We start from the raw sequence: 16,749 nt of genomic DNA, 5'->3' as shown, positions 1-16,749 counted from the left end.
TCCAAGCTCAGATTGCGCACCCGCGATGGCACGCTGAAAGCCCAGGTCGCGCACCCGCGATGGCATGCTGAAAGCCCAGGTCACACACCCACGAGGGCGCATTCCAAGCCCAGGTCACACACCCACGAGGGCGCATTCCAAGCCCAGGTCACACACCCACGAGGGCGCATTCCAAGCCCAGGTCACACACCCACGAGGGCGCATTCCAAGCCCAGGTCACACACCCACGAGGGCGCATTCCAAGCCCAGGTCACACACCCACGAGGGCGCATTCCAAGCCCAGGTCACACACCCACGAGGGCGCATTCCAAGCCCAGGTCACACACCCATGAGGGCGCATTCCAAGCCCAGGTCACACACCCACGAGGGCGCATTCCAAGCCCAGGTCACACACCCACGAGGGCGCATTCCAAGCCTAGGTCACACACCCACGAGGGCGCATTCCAAGCCCAGGTCACACACCCACGAGGGCGCATTCCAAGCCCAGGTCACACACCCACGAGGGCGCATTCCAAGCCCAGGTCACACACCCACGAGGGTGCATTCCAAGCTCAAATTGCGCACCGCGAGGGCACGCTCCAAGCTCACTTTACGCACCCGTAAGGGCACGCTCCAAGCTCACTTTACACACCAGTGAGGGCACGCTCAAAGCCCAGGTCACGCACCACGAGGGCACTCTCCAAACTCAAATTGCACACTGCGAGGGTGCGCTCCAAGTTGAGTTTGCGCACTCGTGAGGGCACGCTCAAAGCCCAGGTCACACACCACGAGGGCACTCTCAAAGCTCAAATTGCGCACTGCGAGGGTGCGCTCCAAGCTCAGTTTGCGCACTCGTGAGGATGCACTCCAAGCTTTGGTTACACACTCACGAGGGCACGCTCCAAGCTCAGGTTGCGCACCAGCAAAGGCACGCTCAAAGCCCAGGTCACGCACACACGAGGATGCACTCCAAGCCCAGGTCACGCACCACGAGGGCGCATTCCAAGCTCAAATTGTGCACCGCGAGGGTATGCTCCAAGCTCACTTTACGCACCAGTGAGGGCACGCTCAAAGCCCAGGTCACGCACCATGAGGGCACTCTCAAAGCTCAAATTGCACACCGCGAGGGTGCGCTCCAAACTCAGGATGCTCACCCACAAGGGCGAGCCTAGCCAAGGTTGCACCACCCTTTGAGCACAACATTCCAAAGTTGTACATTGTGAGTGAAAATAAAACATTCTGGGGAATACACGAGGCCAAAAGAAATATCATCTTCCAAATATGAATGTTAAAAATTGCCCTGGCCAACTTAAATGAAAAGGAAAAGGTTGAAATGAAAACATATGACAGTAGAATGTACATTACCCCATTGTCTGCTAGATGTGCAACTGTTTTTCCATTCACCAGGTCTTCCTGAACTGAAGCTTCTTCTGAGTGACCCTTTCTCCGCTTGGCACTGGGAGATGGAGGCCGTAGTATTGGTACATTAAGACACTGGTTATCAACTCCTCCAACACCTTAAAATCCCCCTCCTTCACCCTCCCCCCCTTCATAAAAAAAAATTAAACAGTACTATCTATTGTGGGCTCAAATCCAACTGATGGCAACCGCATCAATGATGGAATCCCAAGACTCTGGTGCCCGAGATATTTTTGAAGGAATCAACCTTTGCTTTCTGATGTCGGTGAAATCCAAGCATGACCTTAATCGGGGAGAGGGAATCTGTCTATAGTTTGGTCTGCCCTGCGTGTGGTGCCAGCCAACATTTTTTATCTTTAATCCAAAATAGAGGCTCATAGAATAGCGATTTAACAGGGTAAAAACTTAGCATACTGACAGTCGAGCAGTAGGGCAATGATAGGAATCATAAGTAAGGAAATCGCAGAACATGAAAAGACAGAGCAGATAAGAAAATAGAACCTGCAAGTAAGAGTGTTGGGTTAAATACAATAGCAGATGGTTACCCTAAAAAATGGGGGTATAAAATATTGGCAGGGGGTCCAACTCTTTTTGCACTGACTGTTGAAATATGAAGTGAAGCTATTCACTGCAAATGGTGCAATTTACCCTCAACACCTTTGTTTACTCTACGATCCAGCAACAAGGCAAAACACTTACAACTAATTATAGTCATGAAACAGACAATAATGATAAAGTATTCACCCCCTACCAATAATGCCACATTTAGATGAATGAGTACATCCACTCTGTAAAGGAGCTGCAGGAAGGGTCTTGTTATTATCCTCTGGGAAATATAGATTACAGTAGATCTAGGCTCAGGCCTCGAACGTCGGGATTGTGTTCAGTTACAAAGTTTCTTGCAGAGCGATTGATCGATCGCCAAGTGGCTTCAGTATTCAAGCAAGCACTCCATTGGTAACCGTTGTTAAGGAATAGCTGGTAACTGGCTGCTTGGTCTTCAACATCTGCTTACCTTCGACAGTGCCTCGTTTCCAGTAAGCCGATACTCATTTTGCAGACCTCGGAAGGATGACAGGCTGAGGAAACCCACCTGGAGTTATTTAACGGCACGGAACGTCTTAAATAAGGTGGTGTAACGGCCACTGCGTCAACGGGGGTAAATTCTTGAATGAATTTTTTATATGACCTTTACAATCTATTTTATTTCGATTTAATTAATGATATACTTGAACACTGGAACACAAATTGCCTTCTTACCACTTCCAAAAACCTCTAGCTTTGCAGTACTTGGACATGTTAAACAAGGTGGTGTATAAGACTGCATCAACGGCGCTAAAATTCCGCATTTCGTCAATCCGACCTTTAAAACCATTATTTTATTCCAATATAGATTTAAACACTGCGCAGGGTAAGGTGTTCTATGAAATCTCTAGTTACCCTCGCCAGAGCAGAAGGTATTGCATTTGAGTCCGTTTCGTTTGTTTGTCCGCACAGAATAAATATGATTTTCTCTGCAACCGTTGGTCCGATTGACAGGGAATTTTCACCAAAGGTGCAACTCCACCGGTGGAATATTTTTATGATAATTATGACGTCATAGGTCACGTGCTCCGGCCGCCATCTTGGAAAAACCGAAAAACTTTGCACCTCTATCTCCAAAAGCGCTGAATAGAAAAAAATTGAGACAAGGCTCATTGTAAAGAACTCTCCATGGAGAATAAAATATGTTAATGATGATGTCATAGGTGCCTCCATTATGACTTCATAATTCGACAAGTACAAAACTTCATCCGATCAAGATGAAATTTCTTGAGCATAATGTAGGAATAAATTAGTTTAGAAAAAAGGATGACGTCATCGGTCATGTGGTTCGGCCGCCATATTTGTTTTAACACAAAAGCCTTAAAAAACACTTAAAATACATCCTGGCAAGGGTTTGCAATCTCTGATTGCTCTTTCTTGTTTGTTTTGTGATACAGTTCAACCCCACCAACATGAATTAATGGTCGAAACTCCAAACTCATCAACAGATGAATCCAGTACCAGATCACAGCTTCCCAATCAACATAACATTGAGAATTAACAGTTCCTGCTTTGTAAGTTTGGTGATGACACAAGTGCACCAATGACCTGCTGCTTGATGGGTGTCCATCCAAAGGACGGTCTGTACAATCAGCCGAGTCATCCATGTGGATTTCAGCTTTGTGCCCGAGTCTCGAAGATGGACCTGGGATGTCCTCACCTGAAAATAAAAATAGTATTACAATGATATATAAAGAACAAGGTGAGGGGTATGGTTATAGATTGGTGGTGAGAAATAGCATCACAAGGTCAGTTAATAATACAAACCTCCACCACAGAGTGGTGCGATGACTGGTGGCTTCTGAGGTGTTGAAGCAATCGGTCCACAAGCAACCTGCTTCAGAGTAGTATAAAAATAATTTCATAAATCAACAGATTGTCTGTTTAGAACCTTAAATGCAAGAAAAACAATCATCCTTCGACACCCTCCATCAAAGTCCAAAACGGAGTGGTGATACCCCTCATCGACAAAGGGAAAATTATTACAAGTAATTGATAATATGGGTTGATAATGATATAATCTTAAGATTTTTTTTGTTGTAAAAAGTGATATGTTTGAATCTGTCTCTAACGTACATGCCTGAATTCTCAAATTCTCGTTTGATGTTCTGATTTGTACTGTATGCCATCATCAGCCTGTCCTTCACCTTAGCCCCACTCACAGCTGCAGTGTCACAGGAATGCACCAAAATAAGGATGCAGAAACATAACCTCTCACCTCTTGGTCACTTAGCTTACCTCTACTTACAAGTACAGCCAGGGTATTCATCATCTCAGCTAACATGGTCTTTCCTTTCTCAAACGACCTGATCTCTGACCATCAGTTTGGATTGTGTCCTGGTTATTCAAATCTAAACATACTGCTGCTTCTCTCATAAATGGTTGGAGGCCCTGGATGTCAAACAAGAGGTCAGGACCGTATCGCCGGACACGTCCTAAGCATTCCGCACAACCAAGGAAATTGATGACCTTTCTTACTGTGGAATAATGACCACCTTCTTTCCCGGCTTGCTGACTTCCTCCATTCAAGTTATGCGGTTAGCGTATACATTTCACCAAAATCCTCTCTTCTGCTCTCCTGGTAAAGGCTGGGGTACGCCAAGGTAGTGGCTTGGACCCAGTCCTGTTCCTGGTTTACATTAACGACATTTCTGATATGGAAAATGCAGTTTTCGTTTTTGCAGACGATTTCCTATTCTTCAATGGTCTGATTGAAGATCATCAGTTCAGTTTCAGACTCAGACATTCTACCATGCACAATGCACATGCTGCTTTGCTTCTACCCTCCCAACGATGGATGAAAGCCTGCAATCTTAGACATGGGGATCAGGGCCATCTCTCTGGACACATTTCAAGCATTTGATACAGTTTGGCAAATATATCTCCAAACCTTCTGCTTATGGCAACCAAGGCCGAGCCATTCCTTGGTCTATCTGAACCGCCTCTAATGAATCACTGACTTCCACCACTCACATAACCAGAGTGTAGCTCTTAATGGGATTCTCTCACCTCTCCCCCTCAAGGCTGGGGTGCCTTGGGCCCAGTCATTCTCCTTAATCTTCTTCAATGATCTTTCTGATTTCCTGGAAAATCCTCATGTCTTACCGAATAATCTCGCCTTTGCCCTCTGCAGACCTTGATATAATTAGGTACTAGTCCAACACGTGGAATATGACTTTCAACCCCAACAAATTCCACACACTCTGTCTCTCAAAGCACCATTTGGCAAACCCTCCCATCTCCTTCTTAAACAAACCACTTGAAGATAAGTCACTTATACTTTTAGGTCTCACCATCAGCCATGATCTTTATTGGGCAGACCATATTTCCAAGATGGCTCCAAAAGCTAGCCACCAACTAGGCATCCTCCACAATGCAAGGTCTTTCCTTTTATGTCTCATTTTATGTCTCTCTTTTATGTTCCTTTTATGTCTCACCCCCACTTTCCCTTCCTTTTTTTGCTGCGTTTCATTCAGCTCGTGTACAGCTTGTTCAACCCCACCGCCTCCCCTTTATGTCACTCATGCCTCTACTCGGCTGTTGGCGTTTCCCCCTTTCCATTTTGTTCCCTTCTGTTCTGCTCTGGCTTTACCATGAGCCTCGACCATGTATAAAAAAAAATTCGCATTGTGCTGTGCAATTCCACAACATTGCCATTTCCCACAAAATAAAAACCCAGGCTTGCTCCTTTCCCACCCCTTCCTCAGTCTGTTCAATCTCATTTTTCCTTGTCAGGTTTCAAGATACTTGGTAGTATACCTCCATCCCTACCAATGGTCTCTTTATATCCTTATTCACCACCCCCCATGTCTCCTCATGTACTTGCAGTTTACCGTTTCCTTTCCTCTTCTCTCTCTTTCCCACTTGATAATCCCCTTGTTGCATCCACGTTTTCCAATGCCTGTTAGTACATAATCTTCTACCCTCCGTCACCGCACTCCAACATGAGCCTAAACTTTGTACAGAAAAGAAAGAAAGAAAGAGTACGCACCATACTTGGCTTTTTCGCAGTACATTTTATGGCCGGTCTGGGCGACATCGTGACCTGGATTCCTTCCGGAAAGCAAATGTCTGCCTCACACGATCTGAAAGCGAGTTTCTTTTCTGGAGATTATAAATAAAGAACAATACATGGCAATGGTAAGAGAAACAATAAGGCTGTAAACAAAGCACACTATTCATGCTTGGTAACCCAGGATGGGTCTACGAGTTGTCCAATCACATTTCAGCATCAATTATGTGCGAGTTGTCCAGTCACATTTCAGCATCAAATCATGTGATCAAGTCGAGAAAATGGCCATTCCAGGTCAAATAACTGTACTGGAGATTTTTCCATTGGCGTTTGATTATGGAGGCTGGCATAATAACTTAGAGGGATGTACACTCGACTCAATGTGCGCGGTTCCATGTGTCCACCGTCTCTCGGAAGGAGTGTCTGCAAGCATTAGTTGGTGGACATTAAAGATCCCACAGTGTCCTTCGTCAAAAGTAGACGAGCAATCACCAGCATCTTGGCCAAATTCGAAATTCCTGCATTCTCACCAGTGTATCCTGCCTCAGAGTGGCCCAGCCAAGAAACTGCTCCAGAAGAAGCGACACTGTATATACGGCATGGATGATTACGATGATCAATGTGGGACAAATCTTCGTAACTCACGAGACCATCAACAGCAAAGCCAAACCAAGCTGGCAACAAATACCCACCCTGTGGTATTATTGAATGCATCAGTCACGTTTTGCAACTTCATAGATCATGCTCGCCTTCGGATGCAGCGAGCCATCTTCCTCATTTCAATGCTCAACTCCCCTCCTCACTCCCACCACGAAATGCATGACACATGCAATTTATAAAAGTAAGTTTAGACAAATCTGCCAACCTTTAATCATGAATATCTACAATTAAAAGGGTGCCATTCACATTTTGAAACAATTTTCATGCAAGTAGCAACTTCGAGTGGAAGAGGAGGGACTGAGAGATTTTCAAATTCAACATTTTACTGGTGCAACTGAAAACCTATATAAAGCTGTTTTTGGCTCGTCTACGATGGAGTCGAGATGAGCCGTTAAAGCCAGAGTGATGTCCTTTAGTCACTCTGTCCGTCCATCCTTCCGTTAGGTCCATTAACATTTCTTCGCTTTTTTACCTATTCCTCCGAGATGGCTCAGATGATTGTTTTTAAGCTCAGCATGTTGATTCAGGACGTTTATGCGCAAAAAACAAATGCTTTTCTTTTTTTCTACAATTTCCCAAAATGTGGTGAGATAATTAACTAATTAACTCAAAATGTAATCTATGTTTGCATGTCCATCACATATCATGAGATTCTGTAATCGCATGAGATTGTGAATGAAATGAAGTTATTTCATATCCCTCGGTTAGTGCGACGGGGCTTTGGCCATGGTTAGCAACATCCCCAGGGGTTTGAGATACCTGCCGCACTAACTGAGGGTTGAACATAATTGAATGTCTTGATGAAATTTTAACCTGTATGTCGTTAATGCCCTCTTGCTTTGATGAACGGAAAAGGAATGGGGAAGGGGAGGATAGAGATTTGGGGGCGTGGGGAGGGGGGCAGAGAAGTGACGGTCCTTTTTTGGTCCCTTTTAAGATCGTTCGACATTTGAGACCCAAACTACTGTTGGAATGCATCATTTGGACCGCGAGACCTATAGATTATTAGACACTTTGACACAACACTTTTTAGACCCTCTAGGATGCTTAGATCCCTTCACCCTTTAGGATTCATTAAACCCCTTAGACCTTTTACGATTGGAATTTACATACCCTTTAGACCCCTTAGATCCATCCCATAAACCCTTTATACATTTTAAGACCCTTTAAACTCTTTAGACCACTTAGACCCTTTAGGGTCTAAAAGGGTTTATGGGTCCTTTCACTGGACAAAAACGAAGGGAACGTTTTTCATCAATTCAGAACAAGCAACACGAAAAACAACAACAAAAAACCCCATCGATGAACCAACATCGCGGTCCATCTCTTATGAAGACACGTTGAACTATGCTGTATGTAAGCACTTGACCCTGCATGGTCACAGCTTCAAGAACAGTGAAGTGTTCATCTTAGACAAATAAAAAAGTAGTTTGCTCAAGGTGTAAAGGAATCAATTTGGGGAAGAGTTGCATCGCCATTTCAACAAAAGAGGCATTTTGCGATTTAATCTGTCATGCACGTGGGACAAGACTACAACATCTCTCCTACATAGTCTGCAAGTCACGTGAGTAGGTGATAAATGTTGCTTCTGGGACACCTCCGTTTAACATGGGAAATCCCTATCTAATGTCATTTACCCCCCTGTTTTTAAAAAAATCATAAACACCTCTATTTCTCCCTCTATGAACCTATAATCCTTCTCGCCTTATGAACCTATAATCCTTCTCGCCTTATGAACCTATAATCCTTCTCACCTTATGAACCTATAATCCTTCTAGCCTTATGAACCTATGATTTTCTTCCTTTATGAATCTATAATAATCCTTCTAGCCTTATGAACCTATGATCCTTCTCACTTCCATGTAATTTTTACCCTATTCCCCCCACTACTCCCTTAATGTAGTTCCTTAGACCACTCTACTAATGAGCCTATAAATATATTATCTCTTTCTAACTTTTTTAAGAGTTCCATTCTCCTATATAACTCATCCCCATCAAGTATATTTATAAAGTATACAGGTTCCTTAACCTTTTGTTGTGAAAGTATAAAGTGGTATGTTTCACGGAGGGTTCTTGTTTGACCTCCTCCTCTCCCACATACCATTTTAAAATTATAATATTTATTATCCGATTGATAACCATTAAAGTTCTCACTCCACTCTAATATATTTTTCTTCCCGCCCTCCATTACCCCACTTAACAAATGAATACGTTTATCCGTCTTGAGAACCTTCTGACCAGTGATTCTCTCAACCTCTTGAATCTGATATTTTTCACATTCGTTATGTTTTCCATTTATATACCAAGGTTGATTACACCTCCACTCTTTAGTCTGGTTGATACTTGGTTCTATCATTTATATAATAGTAAAAAAGGTGGCGGTAGCCCGTTAAAATCCCTAACCCCCCTTTTTAACTTATCACTTATATATATATCTTATCACTTATATATCTTATCACATATATCTTATCACTTATATCTTATCACTTATATCTTATCACTTATATCTTATCACTTATATATCTTATCACTTATATACTTATATAACCATAAGGGAGACTATCAATTCCATTTTCTAAAATAAACCTCTTATCATCAAAAGCCCCCAATGCTTTCTTATGTGTGGGCGGGGTCTGTGTGGGTGTGGTCTGTGTGGGTGTGGTCTGTGTGGGTGTGGTCTGTGTGGGTGGGGTCTGTGTGGGTGGGGTTTGTTGGTGGGGTCTGTGTGGGTGGGGTTTGTGGGTGGGGTCTGTGTGGGTGTGGCTTATGATTTTTATTTATTTATTTAATTTTTTTTATTACTACTAATTAAATTAGCTAATCTGGGTGGATGAAAGTATGGATGGTTGTTGTTTAATGAATTATCAGTTTTGTTTTTTGTAATTCTTGTGAGTAAAATGAACCCAAGATTTCTTCCCAATTCATATCATATAATTTGTAAGTCCAAGGCATAGTATCCATTACATCAACGATTTTGAATAATTCATTAGTCCATCTCTTTGTATAACCTTTCTCAAAATGACTTTTCCATCTGTATATTCTTACAATATCACCAACTTTGAACTTGGGCTTTCTCAAATTAATCTCCTTTTCATATTCTAATTTTGTAAATGTTTCTGATGGTTTTGATTTTGTTGATGAATGAACTGTATTATTGTAATTATCTACAATATCCTGAATAAAATACACCCATTTTTGGGAACCGAGTTGTGTGAATTTTTTATATAATTTCTCTTTTAAAGTACGATTAAAACGCTCAATAACAACTGCTTTTCCTTCATTAAAGGTGCTGTATAATTTAATACCCTCCCCCTTAAGAAATTTCATAAATATTTTGTTATAGAACTCTGTTCCCTCATCGGTCCACAGTTTCTTTGGTTTTCTTTTACTTTTATTAAATATCTGTTGGAAGGCTAACTTCAGAGTATAACCTCTCTTGTTTTTCAAAGGAACAACCCAAGCAAATCTACTCCTCAAATCAATAACGGTTAAAGCATACTTGTATCCCTTATCATTTTTTAGTTCGATTAAATCAGCGGACCATATGTGGTCGGTGTATTTAGAATAAACTTTCCTTCTTTTAAACTTTGTGATTATAGGTTTATGTAATTCATCAGCCAAAAGCTCCTCAGTCTTGATGACATCATGAGAGCCTAATAGTTTTTTGAGGGTGAATAACCAAGGCCAAGTTTCAATTTAGCATTTATCAAATTTCTCACAATAAACCTATCAACTTTCTCTCTCAACGTTGGATTTTGTATCAAAGACAAATTATACAACATTTCTCTGTCGGCTTTATGTTTTTCAGTCAATGTAGTGGTTTTCCCATAAGCAATATCATGCTTCATACACACTTCATCAACCCTATTTGTAGGTTTAGACCAAGGTTTAGGATTGTCAGCCTCATCTAATCTTTTATCCAAGTTTGTTCCTGGGCCACAGAAAGAATACCCTGGAAGGTGTAATTCCCCTGGAATTCCAGTTGTTGTAAATTTGCTACCTGACAAAAACTTTTGTATGTCTCCTCCACTTTTAGGAGAGATGAATTGACACTTTTTAGAGCCACACACTTGACATATTCCTTTTTGATAAACTCTATTATTTTTAGCTTTAACATAAGAGATATTTTTAGATTTAGTTTTCTTTTTACATTTGAGACAATAACTCATATTTATTTATGAGAAAAAGTTCTACATAGTGCCAAAACCTTTTTGGTTTTCAACATATACATTTCTATCTTGATTTTTAAAACATAAAGAATCCTTAGAAATGACTTCACTCTCTCCTCCATTTATTTACAAATAAAACTAACTAAAGTCAATAACACCAACATCATCAACTATATGTTGTATATCTGCGCTCTGAATTCATTATAGCAAATTTAAAAACCAATAAGTTCGGAAGAGTCATTAATTCTTTATTTTCCTCTTCAGTGCGTTGAGATTTATTTATTTGTCGTAATACCTTCAATCTTTCATTAATCTCAGGAATGGTCATATTTTTATATTTTTCCCCCCTCTCTCTTTCCTCCCTCTCCTCCTCCTCCTTTTTCTCCCTTTCCTCCCTCTCCTCCTCCTCCTTTTTCTCCCTTTCATCCTTCTCCTCCTCCTTTTTCTCCCTTTCATCCTTCTCCTCCTTCTCCTTTTCCTCCCTCTCCTCCTTCTCCCTTTCCCCCTTCTCCTCCTTCTCTCTTTCCTCCTTCTCTTCTTCAACTCCTTCCTCCTTCTCTTCTTCAACTCCTTCCTCATCCCTTGCTACCCTTGAGTTTGAACCCCAAAGAATATTATACATATACTCATCTGGATTTTGAGATATTCTTGTATCTATAATTATTTTTCTCATAATAGGATACCAATAAGATTTGTTGACGATTTCTAAAAGAGTTTTATATTTCATAACTTTGAGAAGTTCATTTTTATTTAATATTTTAAACAAGTCTCTATTTGTGGGTTTAACAATATCAGTATAAGGCCAGTTTTTAATGACAAAATTCCCATGTATATGCTCCAAATCATAAGGTATGTAATACCGAGCACCCTTTTCTTGTAGGTATCCTTGAATACAAAAATTATAATTCTCTTGTAGTCTTCTTCCTGCCATTTATGTATCAGAAATATATGTGAGATTAATATTATGACAGGTAATACCACCCCATCTTCCCACTACCAAATCGGTTTGTATTCCTCGGCTTTCTATCCTTATCTCATTACCTTCCTTCTTTGTCATGCGAACCATCGCTATACTATCATATATTTTTCTTTTCTTAAAATCACGTATTTGTTGTTTGCTAATTGTACTTCCACATAAATCCTTATCTTCACCAAGTGGATAATATTCTTCTTTACGAGACTGATTTAAATCATGTAGGTCTTCTATGTTTATTGAAAAAGACCAATTATACCCTAAATCAGGCATATCATACCCCCATTTATTAATTCGCATATTAACTAAATGTCCTTCTTTATAAAATTCAATTGTAAGCAGGTAGTTAAATTCAATGAGGAAAGGTGTATGGTCAGTATAACCAGGTGTTGTGGTTGTAAATTTTACTTGTTTAACAAAACGTGCTGTTTTCTTTAAAAATATATATTGTGATAAATCACTTAATCTAATTAAGTCATTCGCATCTGTAGGGTTTGGATAATTGATTAATTTATAAGTATTCTTCATATTAATATTTTTACTTACACTATATTTTTGTCGTTCAGCCTGTGCCTTTGTATAATAATTTGATAAATCAATATCCTGAGAGGATTTTCCAAAGATAGAACCATCTTTTCCAACATAAGTCATTTATATTAGATTAAAAATGATATCATAAAAATTTTCATTATTGTTGAGTTGAAATAATACATATAAACATAATTGACCACAACATTTAGAATTAATTTCTTGAACTTGAAATGTTTGATAAACACCATTCTGTAAGAATTGTATTACTTCAACAGGTGGTGGCATACCATAACTATCAAAATAATATTTATCCTGACTATTATGAATACAAACCCAATGAGAACCATTCTGTGTGTCTAAATTCATAATAATATTCATTGTATTCTTGGACAACTTTTTTAATTCATCTCTCATACAAATAACCACATTATCAATTTTTAGTGTTTTACAATACTTAGCTAGTTCTATATTTGACGTTGTATTCTTTCCAAATTGTTTAAACCATTTATCCATTTATTTATGAGAAAGATACAATCCATTACCCCGTTTAGTTAGTTTAACACCCGCTTGAGCGATAGAGGAAAGCATATCTCCAACTAACAATCTAGCTTTATCAGGTAGACTTTCAAGTTTTTGAGCAAAATCTACAATTACACCACTTCCACTAATTTGTTTCTCCAACTCCTTGTTATGTCTTTCCAATTCTTTTTGAGCTTTTAGTTGTGCTTTCCTTTCGTTAGCAGTTTTTATCGCTGCTGAAATACCACCAGTCAATGCTCCCGCCGCACTTAAACCAGCAAATAAAGGAATTAGAAATGGGAGAAATCCTCCTCTTGACTCGTCTATTGAATATTTCTTTAACATAGGTTTTGTCATTTTAATTTTAAGTGATCCAGCATCATTTAGTGTTTTCACCTGCTCTCTTGTGAGTAAAACATCAATTCTTACTGCTCCTTTTCTTTGAAATGTATTAACATTAATAATACAAGGCTTTTGATTTTGAATACAAGATGTTAATTTATCAAGATTGATTTGATTAACATATACCCCTACCATTTATTTATGAGAAAAAACCTATGTGATATTAATCATAACACCATTATCTGTATTAATCTGTAATTCTGTTTCCTCCAAAAGCAAACAATAAGCATCAACTTCTTCATTCTCTCCTCTTTCAATGTATAGAGAAGTATCCACTCTATTAGACTTTATAGTTTCCTTTTGAGAACTCAGGTCAATTGTGTAGATTGTATAAAGTTTTTGAAACGCAACCATATCCAAAATAGGTTCATTATTACCGTTGCTTTCACACACCTTTTGGTAAGACTTGTAGGCTTCCGCATAATCATTTTTTTCCCAATCAATTTCCAATCTATCTCGCGGATAAAATGTCCCATCAAGAGAAACCCGAAGTTGTTTCACCTTAGCATTATCACTCAGGGCATTATTCTTATTAGTACCCTCCTCTCCATCTGGTTTCTTAAAAATGAGCCAGAGGTATCGTGGCTTTCCTTCAAGAACACCCAAATTCCAGGTGTAGGTAGTGTGTTCCAGTTTAACGTGTTGACATCTTCTTTTAAGGTATGATACATTTAGCGGTTTCTTTGAGTTAAGTCTTCTATTTAACATCTCTTCCGTTTTAAGATTAGGAGTATATTCACTGATATACCAACACAAATCATTAATAACAAATTTATTATTTTCTCCAAAAGCATTTTCAACCCCAAAAAGCAACCTATTTACATTATCATTCCTTTGTAGTTGAAATCTAATTTTAAGCCCATACAAAACTTTATCATAATCACAAAATCCAAATATACCTTTCAGAGGTACTGCTACCGTAAAACTATTCTCTGCTTTTGCGTCATCATTATACATTGACTTCCTTTGACTATAACCAGGGTCTGCGTTTGTTCCTGTTGACATATCAGGAATAAAACCTTCAACAGCTCCCTTACCCATTCTATCACTAAACGAATATAGTGTAAATTTCATCATTTCAGATGTAGCAGAGACATAATCAACCGCTTCAACCTCTTGTGTTCCAATATACAGGCGGACACTGTCAAACATTTTCCAGAAGAAATCATTTACGAGTGTAGCATTAGTATTATTCGCAGCCTTAGTGAATTTAAATTTACACAGCAAGAAACTATCAGCTATATTCAAGTAAGTTTGTTGATTATTTATTTCAAAACTTTTTGTTCCGTTTGAATTCCAGTCTGTTCCTGTTATAGCATTTACCTTAAAATAGTCTTCCTTTTTAGTGGAGTTTGAAATGATAATCGTATCATCCAAATCATAGATACTATCAATCGCTTCCATACTTGTATTTATATAGCATTAAAATCGTTGAAACCCTGACCCAAGTATTTTAATGATTTTTTGTCGTTCTTGTGAAGATAGTTGAGTTTTACCTTTTTTAATTTCTTTGATTGCTTGTAATTTATGAGACTCCTTTTGAGCATCTTTTATACTCTTTATAGCACCCGCAACTGAGCCCACGGCTGAAGCAGTTGAACCAATTAGGTCTTTATGTTTAAGGATGGTTGAACCAATACCCATTAGAGTATCAATTATCCCATCTCCTTTATTTCTAAATTGATGTCCCACACCCCGTTGTCTCTTTGGTTTATAGTATCCTCTCCCAAGAAACATACCTTCACCCTTATAGTATGGTGAAAGGAACATCCCATCCCCTGTAATTATTTTATATTTTCCCAACTCGTGTTTTCTCACAATAACCATTATTTATTTATTGAAAAACTTCACGTAGGTGAATTCTGATGGATATAATTTCATCATTAAAGGATATCATACGATTATCTTGGTCGGTTATCCTAAAATTTACTCTGTATATGGTTTTTCCTGACACAGGTAAATAGACAAGATTTTTTGGTTCCATATTAAATTTATAACCAATCGGGGTTGAGTATGCGCTGAATGAAAATATTGTATTTGTTCTTATTCCATCGTTATAAGCACCATCAATCAAATCACAATGAATTAATACTGAATTTATACCGGAGGATATTTGAATGACATTATCACTGTAAAACGTTCCGTTAGTTTCAATCTTTTTAGAAGAGAACCCCAATAGCTCTCTGAACGAATTTTCAATCGTGAAATCAACTTTATAATTATTTTTAAGTTTAATAGTTGATTTTGAAGTGTGTTTTTGAATATCTATTACAATATTTTTTGGTTCATCACCTTTTTCTTTCATAAGGCGAGAGACTTCTGAAGATATTTGAGAAATCTCGTAAGCACCGGGTGAAACGGTTATAGTTTTATATCCACTTCCTGGATTATAACTAAACTTGTTGTTTTTCTCTGTGATATTAAAAAGGGTATTGTAAGTCTCCATTGACAACAAAGAAGCCTCATATTCTTTTTTGGGGTCAAGTTGTAGTGGGTAAGGGAATGAAGCTGTGTAATCACTCGTTGTGAAATTAAAACTAAGAATTGTGCTTCTCATCTTATTTAATATCTAATAAAATATCTTTGTATTGACATTTATTAATTATTTTCATATTCATCAACTGATCTAAAATGGCGGATGCTTCATTAAAACAATTGTTGTTTCCAGCCTTCTTACTACCTAACAACAATAATAACCTATTAACTAATTGTGATGGGTCATTTGGAAGAAAACTAACACCCGAACCAAGCTTACTTAAAGCATCAATAATATGTTTCTCCTTCTCATTCTTCTTACTTTTACCAGCAACAGAAACTCCATAATCAAGTGCGTTTAGCAACTCAATATACTCTCTATCTTCCTCTCTTTCCATATCAAGCGGTTCATCAAAATAAGGTGAATTAGAATGTCCATCTTTTGTTAGAAGAAACATTAATCTTGGGGTTAATTCAACATTTGGTTGGTCAGAACTTAAGAACACCAATTTATCATTAAATATCAATAACTTTTCTTTCACAAGATGGAACTGTGCTGGTTCTTCTGTTGGAATGAGACCTGCTCTGGTTTTTGAACCCTTCAAATATTCATTGTTTTGAAGAGCTTCTACAATATAATTGGAAAGTTTATTTACCTTCTCAAGATGCCGAAATAATCCTTCATCATCATATTCTAATTCTCCAAGTTCTTGCTCTGTCATTTGACTAAAATCTTTGAGCATTTGAAATTTTTTTGGAGTAAATTCTACCATGGGAACTGTAGGTGAAATCGTTTGTTGAGTTTTTAAAAGTGGTTTAAAAAATTTCTCTTGTTTTCTTTCAAAGGCTTCTTCACCAGTTAGTTTCTGTCTCCTTTTCTTCTTTATGTCTTCCTGTTGCTTTACAACTTTTGAAACCAACTCTTGATGTTCTTTAAACTTTCTTACTCTTTCTTCGGTATTCATTTTCTGTATTTATTTATTGAAAAATATCATTTAGTATCTCATCTTGTTTCACAACAATAT

General features: G+C 38.6%; 1 protein-coding gene across 10 annotated transcripts in view; it reads right to left on the bottom strand.

Moving 5' to 3' along the window:
* Window positions 1-16,749, bottom strand: part of FAM169A (family with sequence similarity 169 member A) — a 72,109-nt gene that overhangs the window by 4,626 nt on the left and 50,734 nt on the right. For 7 of the 10 annotated variants that reach the window (XM_068107639.2, XM_078772730.1, XM_078772726.1 and 4 more), the window contains 4 exons: window positions 5,975-6,087; window positions 3,751-3,817; window positions 3,532-3,643; window positions 1,345-1,435 (listed from right to left, as the gene is read on the bottom strand). In XM_068107639.2, coding sequence (XP_067963740.2) covers window positions 1,345-1,435; window positions 3,532-3,643; window positions 3,751-3,817; window positions 5,975-6,087 — 383 coding nt within the window. Of the gene's footprint in view, window positions 1-1,344; window positions 1,436-3,531; window positions 3,644-3,750; window positions 3,821-5,974; window positions 6,088-16,749 lie in introns of all 10 variants that reach the window. The other 3 variants (XM_068107636.2, XM_068107640.2, XM_068107637.2) reach the window with 1 other exon arrangement.

The sequence above is a fragment of the Myxine glutinosa genome, chromosome 2 (genome assembly GCF_964187855.1).
Source record: "Myxine glutinosa chromosome 2, kmMyxGlut1.1, whole genome shotgun sequence".
In the NCBI taxonomy this organism is placed as follows: domain Eukaryota; kingdom Metazoa; phylum Chordata; class Myxini; order Myxiniformes; family Myxinidae; genus Myxine; species Myxine glutinosa.
The sequence above is the reverse complement of the archived record's forward strand: the minus strand, read 5'-3'. Positions and strand labels throughout refer to the sequence as shown.